We start from the raw sequence: 10,297 nt of genomic DNA, 5'->3' as shown, positions 1-10,297 counted from the left end.
ATGTTTTAACAATAACAATCAGAGTCTGGCAATTTTGCTGTTGCTCTGTTGCAACAGGTATATATGAAACATATTAAAGGTTTTACTTTCCTACATATGTATATACCTTTCCGCGTTCATCCTTAGCATACATTATATGTACAAAGTTTCTGTGTGTGTGCGTGTATGTGTGTGTGTGCGCGCACACACACACACACACACACCATATATATATATATATATATATATATATATATATATATATATATCATATTATCTTACTATTCTTAAGGCTAATTTAGCTTGCTGCACACACGTGACGTGGTCCATGTGACGTATGAAGACACTGGGTGGTCAGTCGCTGTCCGAGCCCACTGGATTAATCTTTTTTCTTTTTTTCGCTTGCTTTGGATTAACAATTTCTTCTTCCTGTAAGTGATAAGAAAAATCGTTTATCGTCAAATTTTCAATATTTTTATATATGTCATATAATATAATCAATAATGTATAACATATATACAAATAGAATTTTTAAAAAACTTACCTCACTAGTAGAGGTACTATCAATATGATATCGCGGAAGTGGTCTCTTCAGATTGGATCTTTCTCTTGTATTAGCACCGGTTTTTCTATGACCACCCTTACCACTGCCACCACCTCCCCCAGAGGAGGCAGTAGTGTGTTTTCTCACAGAACTACTTGGCGGTGGTGGTTCATTCTCTTCGTTAACTTCCGCAAGCGCAAATAAATCGCCGTAGCTTTTCCTTAGTGAATCACTACTCGCCGCTTGTGCCTGCTGTAATGCTCTTTGCATCCCTTCCGAATGATACAATTGCAGTTCCGCGGAAGACATACAGTGTTGGCGTAGTTGATCTAAATGGCCAAGAACCTGTTCACCGGTAGGTGGACCAGATTGTTGATTCTGCTTGGCTCCAGAACGTTTCCGTTTGTTTGGGCTAGTTGCGGGATAACGGGTGCTAAGAAGATTCGCGAGCAGCTCGCCGAGTTTTTCTTCATAGTCACGACACCAGTAACGTAACGCGGACACGACAAACTTATCATCGTCAACGCTCTGCCGGGCGAGTAGTTGTCGTAAAAGATCCAACGTTGGCCTATAATATATTAATCGAATTTAAAGTTATGTAGTGAATTGTTTTACAATAAGCTTCGTGTTATGTAGCAATTATTTTAACACACTTCTCTTGCTTAAGCATTAACAAGATCGAAGTAAGTGCCTCCGCATGATTACGAAACTGCAATTTAGGCAAAACCGGCAGTACATAATCAATGGGAAAATCATGTGCGAGTATAAGCTGCCAGAAACAGTATTGCTCGAATGTCTCCCAGTTTAAGCTGGCTGTTAATAGCGTGGTGAACGATTCCTTCTTTAACATCTTTAGATGGCCTTGCATTATTTGACAAACTAGATCTTGCAACTGATACGAATCCACAGTGGACACGACCAGATGCAACAATTGAACGTTTCCAAGAGCGACATTTTGAAATCCTGTGTACACATCGGGCACGAGGTAACACAACATGAATATGTTATCTTCGTGACAAAGCTACAACAAAGACAAACAACATATTAGAACATAGCGCTTCTAGTACAAATATAATATTTAATTTTTTATATCTTTATATAAAACTTGTACCTTTAAATCTGATACTAAACACACGTCTAATTTTTTTTCTCGCTGCACGCAAAAGTCCTTGTACACTGATGCTTTAACATCGTTTAGAACATTGCTGAAATGGAACAGTTCAAAAGTTATATTTTTGATCGTATTCTTTGTTCGTCGAAAAATATTAATATTTTTCTAACCTCGGTTCGCCTTCTCTCTTTTCCTCTTCTCTGCCCCAAACTTTTAGAAAATAGAGAAGGAGATAACCTATTTTGGACTGAACTGATTGCATTTCTGCTAGTACCCTGGCCAAGAGCTTTCGCCTATTGTCTTCTTCCTTGCATAATTGAAATTGATTTCGAAACATAACAAACAACGGCGTGCTTATGCTGTCAGCCAATGCTTCTTCATTCAAATTATCCGACGGAAAGATCTGTGCCGTGATCTGCGGCGATAAGATAGTTGATATGCAGGACGCTAATGCAGATATCGTCTCTGCGTCTATTTCATCCTCCACAACCATTTGTACTATCCTTTCCATCGTTTGGCATCTCGACTCATTGTCAGGCTCCATATGCAGTGTTTCTAGGCTAGTCCGCAGCTCCTCTGGTTCCAATATGAGACGCAAATGTGACGTGATATCCTCTTTTTTCACAACGCAATTCGCGTTCCTTTGCTCGTTTTTTAATTTAACCGTAGACAATGGTACATCTTCCTCATCCTCTTCATCTTCCACTTTCGTCACTATTCTAAAATAAACAAATTCGTAAAATTAAGTCTCCATCTCTGAAATATAAAATTTATTTTTTCAATACAAAAAATAGCCATAACCATTTGCTAGATTTATCTCGATTGAAAAGTAACTACAGTCACAATTGCTGGCAATCGAAGTTAAAATTAAATCTTAAATCATGTCTTTTACTGCCATAGCATCTTAGCCATAGCAAATGTATAGATGACAGTTTCAAGTTCTATGATCCATATCAAAAAAATTTATATATGCAACTAATATACTATTACTATATACAATATAGTTTATGTAACAAATAGTTAACCTGAGAGGAGATTCTTCTTCTTCGTCACTGAATGCTGGTTCTGGGTCCTGTGCCACGTGGTTGTTCTCCATCATAGAATTCGTGGTACTCTCTATTATATTCCCTGGATTGTGCTCCTTGTTGAGCTCTTCCATTTTACCTGAATATTTCAGAACCTTATTACCTGCTTAAGGATACGATGTAAAGTTAGTAAGTGATAAATGTGCTGAAAGCTGAAAGTGAATCGTCAAATTTGTCACAGAAAACTATAAGAAAATACTCGACCTACAGTGATACATATGTAAATGTATATCATATACCACTTCCAAATAACGATGCAGATTTCGGACTTTTGCCATATAGGTTGTAGAAGGGAAAAAGAACTAAAGGCAAGAACCAATCATATTTAAAAACTAGTGAGCACTCAATGATTCTTTAATATGATTGCCTTCAGTTCTTCCCATAACCGCGGCTATGTCCGAAATCTGCACTCCAAAACGTCCAAAAATGTCTACATTAAAGGAATGCAATCTTCTTTTTCGTTTTTCTATTCCTTTTTTCGTTTTTCATATGAAATTGTTGATTTTTCTCTGTATTATTATTTATGCTTTAATTATACAAAAGGATTTACAATTCTGTATAATCAACAAAAAAATTCTTTGAAAAATATATTTAAACGGCAATGCAAAACTATCGCCTTATTCCCTTAATAGATCTGTTTGTGTTGCTTGCACTTTTTGTGATTAGAATGTTTGCTTTTTCTCTCCGCCCCCCCCCCTCCCCTCTCTCTCTCGCTCACTCTCCAACAGCTAAATGTATTAGGATATACAAAAGGTCTGTTTTTTATTTCTGTACTGCTGCACTGGTGCAATAAGTTATAATAAGACAAATATATTTTTTCTCATTCTAACTTATTGCAGCAGTGCAGGAATAAAAAACAAACCTATATTTATTAGAGTCATGGGACGACAGCATTATGTTGTTCATCACCATTTAGTCTATACTTATAATCTTTCTTTTTAATTTTCTTTTCATTGTTCTCTTTTATTATTTTTTTTTTCCTAACGATTTATAATAGTAACTAATGGGTGGAATGGCTATTACACATATTGAGCAGTAAAATTGAGCAAAACATTTAACAAAGAAATTTCAAGAAATTTTTCATCACTCTCCATCCTTTATCATGTGATCGATTTTAGTTTCACCAGTCAAAGTCTAAAAGTCAATGAAACTGTCCTCTGGTTTTCTTCAGAAAGTTTATACCCTGAAATATTCTCGTGCATTTAAGTGTAAAAGTTGTGAAAATTTCAAGCAACACAAATAAACTTAATGTATTTTCAAGTACAATTTTTAGTGCCTTTTTTACTTTCTAGAATTTTTTATATTAATTTTTTATAAAATTCCGAAAAATCTAGAAACCTATTTCATAAAATATCTAGCTAGATTTTTATTTAGAAAATCTAGAAAAGACTAGAATTGAGGATGTTCAATCAAGTTTTGTAAAAAAATTCCATGAGAGGTCTAAGATTTTCCAAGAATCTTACTCAAAATGGTAAATAAGATTAGAGATAATTTTTAAATGCAAATTCGAAACAAATTTATTTTGTTATATGAAAACAATTTAATTTTATTTATTATAATTTTAAGTGCTACAGATGATAAATATTTCACTACTGTAAAATTAATAAACATGTCCAGCAAGTAGCACATTGTGAACGTGATAGACAATTTTACATGCCTGCTGAATTAAACACTGAATTAAACCAATGCTACGTAGCATAAATGTTACGAACATATTTATACATCCAACTTTAATAATAATAAAAATATTAAACTAAAATTGAAATAAATAGCAAAGTATTCCGCTCACGCATAAGTCAAAAGAAGAGTCACTCAATGAACAATTTCTAAACTTAATATAAATAAACATTTTCAAAATAATATTTAATCAAACTCATATAAAAATTATATATATCTGTTAGGCACATTGAATAAAATATCTTTGCACTATTTAACACAAGTAAACTAGTTGGATTTCATAATTCTGAATAACATGTATAGTATTTGTCATATAATATAATAAAATTTTTTATTGCATTTTAATGGTAATTTGAATGCTATAAAATGTATCTCAACTTGTTCGATTAATAGGTTAAAAAAGATCTAAAAAATGTCAATTAATTTGCAATGTATTATTCTAAAGCTTTATTATTGCAATATTTTTTAAAATAGTTATTTACTGATGATTGTTCAGCGATTGACATAGTAAATATTTAATACTGAGCAGATTAATAAGTTTCGTTTTAACCACTAAAAGTTAATAACTTTCAACTTTAATAAATATTATTTTAACTTCGCGGTCTAATACTAGAAACACAAATTCTATAAGTGATATAACTTCAAATCTTTCCAACAAACTTTCACTCGGAAATGTTGTGGTGTATATGACGAGAAATACACATTCTTTTTTAACCTATTAATCGAACAAGTTGAGATACATTTTATAGCATTCAAATTACCATTAAAATGCAATAAAAAATTTTATTATATTATATGACAAATACTATACATGTTATTCAGAATTATGAAATCCAACTAGTTTACTTGTGTTAAATAGTGCAAAGATATTTTATTCAATGTGCCTAACAGATATATATAATTTTCTAAATAAGTACCTTCTCGTCAAGTACCCCATATAAAAAGGCAATTTTATAATGGTTAAAATACTTTTTTTTCTCAGTTTGTTGTAACTAATAAGAAAATTATTCTAGTTTTTTTCCAATAACTTCCAACAGTAATATTGTCTAGTGTCTTCTTGATTATAGATACATACATTATCATGAATGCATTAAGCTTAATGCAATAAAAAGTACAAGCAAGAAGAATAGTTTAATAAGAAAAATATATGTATAAAATTGTTTCTTATTTAACATATTGAACTGTTCTCGAGTCCCTGTTCTTTATTCCTTCTTACGTTTATTTTAAAAGCCTTTAGTACTTTCTATTCTAAAAAATAAAAAAATTCTAAATCATAATGCATAAGTATTTGCATATATGTAATATTTAACTTGTTCTCGAGTCCCTGTTCTTTGTTCCTTTTTACGTTTATTTTAAAAGCCTTTAGTACTTTCTATTCTAAAAAATAAAAAAATTCTAAATCATAATGCACAAGCATTTGCATATATGTAATATTTAACTTGGAATTTAATCAGCATTAATAATGCCTAGCCTTTGATAATGAAGAAATTTTGTCATAATCAAAATGGAGTTTGTATTTATACGATGCTAGAATTCTATTCAAATTTACAATATTAAACTCATTCATGTTAACATTTTTTAAAATTTACAACAATAAATCTTATTTTATAAAATATACAATAATTACTACATTAAATTATTACTTATTTTGATTTTGAAGAATTCTCGATTGAAAATACCAAAATAACAGTTGTCAAATATTTATCAAGAAAAGAAAAAATTTTGAAACTTTACAATAAACAAAATTTTTTATATAAAATTTCCTTCAAACCGATGCTTAACATATTATTTATGAAACGTGAAGATTAGCTACATAAAAAATTAATATAAGTTTAGTAATTAGCAATAAAAATGAGATAACATAAAAATAAGATTTTTGTCTAAAATTTATATCCAAATTATCTGTCGTCGAAAAAAGTTTTAGTAATTTATCTCTAATTGAGAATTCGCATCAAGTTATGGCATTATGGATAAATATTTTTATCCATAATGCCAAATTTTACCTATCTAATATACTCTTTTATGTAATTCTATTTAATATTATAAAATGTAATGAGATTAATGTATTAATGGAAGCCCTTTTACCAGGTTCTGAGTTTGGTGGTAGACAAAATTCTTTGAAGGTCTCCCGTATTTTACTCCTCAATTCTCGATCGAGTTTCGGGCTATCAAATAATGGGTATAAGCTAGGCAAAACGCGTTTTTCCAAAATTTGTCTCAATGATGAAAATATGCCGTTTCTCACTTTATCTGCTAGCACGGGATAAAAGTTTGGTATTATCTGTGAATTGTAAAAAGAATTTAATAAAATTTCGCAGTGGAAAGAAACCAAAGACAATTACGTGACGTAAATGCAACTTACCCTGCATAAAAAATCTAGAAGTGTGGCAGTGACAGGTGGATGAGACCTCATTGAATTGTGCATAACGAGGATCGCTGGTTCAATGTTCATGATGTTGTCCTTGTCAGGTTCGAAGAACAACCAGTCATAAAACAAAGCCAGCTTCGCGTTGCTAGCAGCCACAGTGGAAGTGCACGTAGTAAATAACCAACCTATTACTGCCCATCGTGGAATAATGTCGGAGCACAGCAGCTCGTTTGTGGGATGTATGACTCCAACGATAAAGCGAATAAGATCACATCTCAACGATTGAGATTCAGGTGTTGCCAAGTATTGCCTCTGAAACCAATCCTGATAACGCTTGTGATTGCCAAAACGAACATTACTCGTCAGGAACACAAGCTTTCTCTCCATTTCTGGTGTCAAACGAGACTGCAGAAATCTTCTGGAGGTTCTAGTTTGTAGCAATTGAAGGACACCATTAAAGTTTGGACAAAGATTTTTTGGATTAACTAATATATCCTTCCAGAGTGCCTCGAACTCTGATATTCTCGCGACGTTCTGCAGTAAACGAACCAAATCTCTGAAAAATACAATTAACCACGTTAGTCCGCCTGTCATTTGTAATTTGAAGCTTTCTAATCGGCTGTGATGTATACCTTCCGATGACCAGACAGTCCGCCATTCGTTCCCTTATCAAAGATATCGTGAAGGTCACTTCCTTTTGCCGCAAACCAGTCAAATGAGGTGCATTGTGGTCTTCTATTAACCGTAAATACGTATACACAATAGATGCTACTAAAAAAGGAAATTTGTCCAACCACGCTCGATTCTCTTGAAAAATATCTAACAGGGCGTCAACTAGAAATAAGTTCCTTGGAGAAATATCCCCACCTGCTGCATGCCTCAACAAACTTAAACAAAGATTATCCACATTAGTTACACTAGTCCTTATCATTTCCCTCAGCAACCATAGTAACTGGCTCCTAGTGATGTCAGTTAACTTTAAATATTTCTCCAGTACTAATTGATTGAGATGGAGTAGCACAATGCTCAGGCCATCTCGTGTGATCAGTGTCAAGTCCCTATAACTTTTGGCAGCATTTTGTGGATCTGTTAAGATGACCATTAGCAACCCAAGAGAGACCTCTTCATGTGTCTTTTCCTTGCACATGGCATTGTTCAACGTATCGTGGGCCTCCTTCTCTGAAAGTCCCATGATCAAATTTTGTAACGTCGAGTAACATCTCTCCAATTTCTGAAAACATATTGTCTCGTTTGATTTCATTAATCTTAAAGGACAAAACAAAAAGATAATTGCGTAAACTTTTATCAGATGTGTCCCTTCAAGGAGCAAGTTGTCTTTGAGTGCACAAGAAAAAACAATTTCCACGCGAAACAATTGAGAAAAATTACATGTCGCTTCGGAAAACAAAGAGGGAAAACGAAGAAAGAAAGACAAATAGAATTATTAGACATTTAGAAGCTTTAAAAAGAGGATAACACACGTAGATCGAGAAGGTGGCAAAGTGACCATCTGAGAAGGCCATCGAGTCCCGGTATATCCCGGGAGTGTTCCGATACTCTTTAATTGTCGCCTAAAAAAGGCTTTAGAAAAGGAAAGATCGCTCTCGGAGAGTTCGAATACCGCGTGGGAACGCGCGTTTTCGCATGTGGCGCCGCGTATTCGTCAACGTGCGCGACCGTCGCAACAATGGCGGAGCCCTCGCACCCGATACGTACTCGGTGACTATTTCAAATATTTATGTTACCTCGTCCAGCTCGTCCTTGTTCTCGATGCAGGTCACGTTGAATAGCCGGGACGTCGGAGTCTTCGGCTGCTCCATCACTCGCTGGCTGCGCCGCGGCCGGCCCGTGAACGTTAATCGAGGCCCCGTCGAGCCCTCAGCCCTCAGCCCTGTGCCCCTGGCCGCTTGTGCTCGCCTCCGTGCATCGTGATCGTCTCGCTGGCCTACTCGTTCGCTCTATCTTGCTCTCACGTCTCTCCCTCTCTCTCTCCCTCGTTTGCTCGCTCACACGCACGCACGCACGCACGGCTCGTATCGCTCGCTCGCTCGCTCGCTCTCTCTCTCTCTCTCTCTCTCTCTCTCTCTCTCTCTCTCTCTCTCTCTCTCCCCCTCTCTCTCTCTCTTTCTCGCTTTCTCCCACTATGTCTCCCCTCTCTTTCTCTTTCCCGCTCCAGCTCCCTGCCTCTCTTCGCCACCTCCGATGACCGTGTGCCGTGCGCGGACCAGCGAGTAGCGACCGTGTTTACTCCTCGTCTCGGTAGATCTCCCCGACTCCGTCTACAGCTCCGATGCGATTGCGCATTGATAGATGCGCCCAGTCGCCGAGAGGGCCCCGCTTCGTGTCGCGATGCCCCCGGCAGTCGTTGTTGGCCAATCAGCGACCACCAGCCTGTACACACGACGCCACCCGAGTGGGGTACGATGGAAAAGTAGTGCGACCGTGGCAGAGGCGGCTGCCCACGCGAGGTGCCCTGGGCTGACCCGGCTGATCGAATAAAGCGTCTTTTCTACGCTAAAAATTCACGGACAACCTTGGATCGAGGAATCGATTTTGACACGCATTCAACTTCGGTCGATAGAGAGAGAGAGAGAGAGAGAGAAAAATTTCTTGTTAACTCTTTAAGAAAATAAGAAATAATTTTATGTTTAATCACAAGTTATTGGTCATCAAACGTCATTTCGCTCCTTTAATCCTTTGCAACAGTTTTACGAAATTGACGCGTATCAGATGCACCAATTGAACGAACGCGAGATCCGAGATAGATTGACATTTCCGTTAACGTTCGCACCTGCGAATGCTTGCGAGAGCGGTCCTTGGTGTTCCAATGTTTTGTCGTTCGCGCGCGACTTTTTCGCCCTAGGAATTTTTTTAACCGGTTAATCACCCGACAGACAGCGGAGCGAATAACGGAAAGCGTCTTCATGGTGGATTACGTTTTGTCTCTTTGCGCCGTAGCGCAAGGCTTTGTGCAATTACTGTAAAGCGCAACGACGAGTCGTGAACTTCGTCCTTCGTTCACCACGCGTTATTAATAAGTTACGTCGGATCGGAACGTTGTAACAAGGCGTGCAGAAACTTTGACGGTTCTGACAATCACGGGGGCGAATCGACCGAACGAGGATCAATCTCAGGAGATCGTGGAGATCGTCGTCGCAAGAAGTTAAGATGAACTATGTGCTCGGCGCATGCGGAAGGAGTCGGCTTTTTTATCGGAGGCTTTCCATTTAGAAAACCGAATCGAAAAAGGGCGCGACTCGCGTAATCGAGTTAGCTTTTCTTTTATAGCAACCGAGAATAATATTCTCCTCGACAAAAATAACGACAGAAACTTTTACTTGTCTCGATCTAATGTCTCAATCCTTTCAAGTTTGCAACAGCGCAAATATTCTTTTATATACATTTTTTTGTAATCAGAAAAGGTCGCTTATTTAAAATAAAAAAAAATCCACAGAATAATGATAAATAATGATATATTAACTTTATTATAATTCTGGGAGTCTCAACGTATAAGAGCAATACGCGTTACATTT

At 36.3% G+C, this 10,297-nt stretch overlaps 1 protein-coding gene across 3 annotated transcripts; it reads right to left on the bottom strand.

The window, feature by feature from the left end:
- Window positions 1-295: 295 nt before the first annotated feature.
- LOC105831847 (integrator complex subunit 3) lies at window positions 296-8,811 on the bottom strand. 3 transcript variants are annotated; one of them, XM_012672282.3, is made up of 10 exons: window positions 8,510-8,811; window positions 7,397-7,995; window positions 6,759-7,320; window positions 6,482-6,677; window positions 2,660-2,825; window positions 1,805-2,353; window positions 1,635-1,728; window positions 1,177-1,544; window positions 524-1,091; window positions 296-408 (listed from the first exon to the last, which is right to left on the bottom strand). In XM_012672282.3, the coding sequence occupies exons 1-10, from the start codon at window positions 8,582-8,584 to the stop codon at window positions 334-336; spliced, it is 3,252 nt and encodes a 1,083-aa protein (XP_012527736.2). In that variant the 5' UTR covers window positions 8,585-8,811; the 3' UTR covers window positions 296-333. The 3 variants fall into 3 exon arrangements, with proteins under 3 accessions (XP_012527736.2, XP_028047540.1, XP_012527737.2); XM_028191739.2 differs by having other exon boundaries at window positions 2,660-2,822; XM_012672283.3 differs by having other exon boundaries at window positions 2,660-2,798; window positions 8,510-8,810.
- Between the last annotated feature and the right edge of the window lie 1,486 nt (window positions 8,812-10,297).

This window comes from Monomorium pharaonis, chromosome 11 (assembly GCF_013373865.1).
Source record: "Monomorium pharaonis isolate MP-MQ-018 chromosome 11, ASM1337386v2, whole genome shotgun sequence".
Lineage (NCBI taxonomy): Eukaryota > Metazoa > Arthropoda > Insecta > Hymenoptera > Formicidae > Monomorium > Monomorium pharaonis.
The sequence above is the reverse complement of the archived record's forward strand: the minus strand, read 5'-3'. Positions and strand labels throughout refer to the sequence as shown.

What these genes read in the sequence shown, in the direction of transcription:
- LOC105831847 (XM_012672282.3), bottom strand. Translation starts at nt 8,584, where the DNA reads ATGGAGCAGCCGAAGACTCCGACGTCCCGGCTATTCAACGTGACCTGC. An exon ending in AAGAGAGAAGGCGAACCGAG is followed by an intron (nt 1,729 to 1,804) that starts GTTAGAAAAATA and finishes GTTCCATTTCAG; the next exon opens with CAATGTTCTAAACGATGTTA. An exon ending in TTAATGCTTAAGCAAGAGAA is followed by an intron (nt 1,092 to 1,176) that starts GTGTGTTAAAAT and finishes AATATATTATAG; the next exon opens with GCCAACGTTGGATCTTTTAC.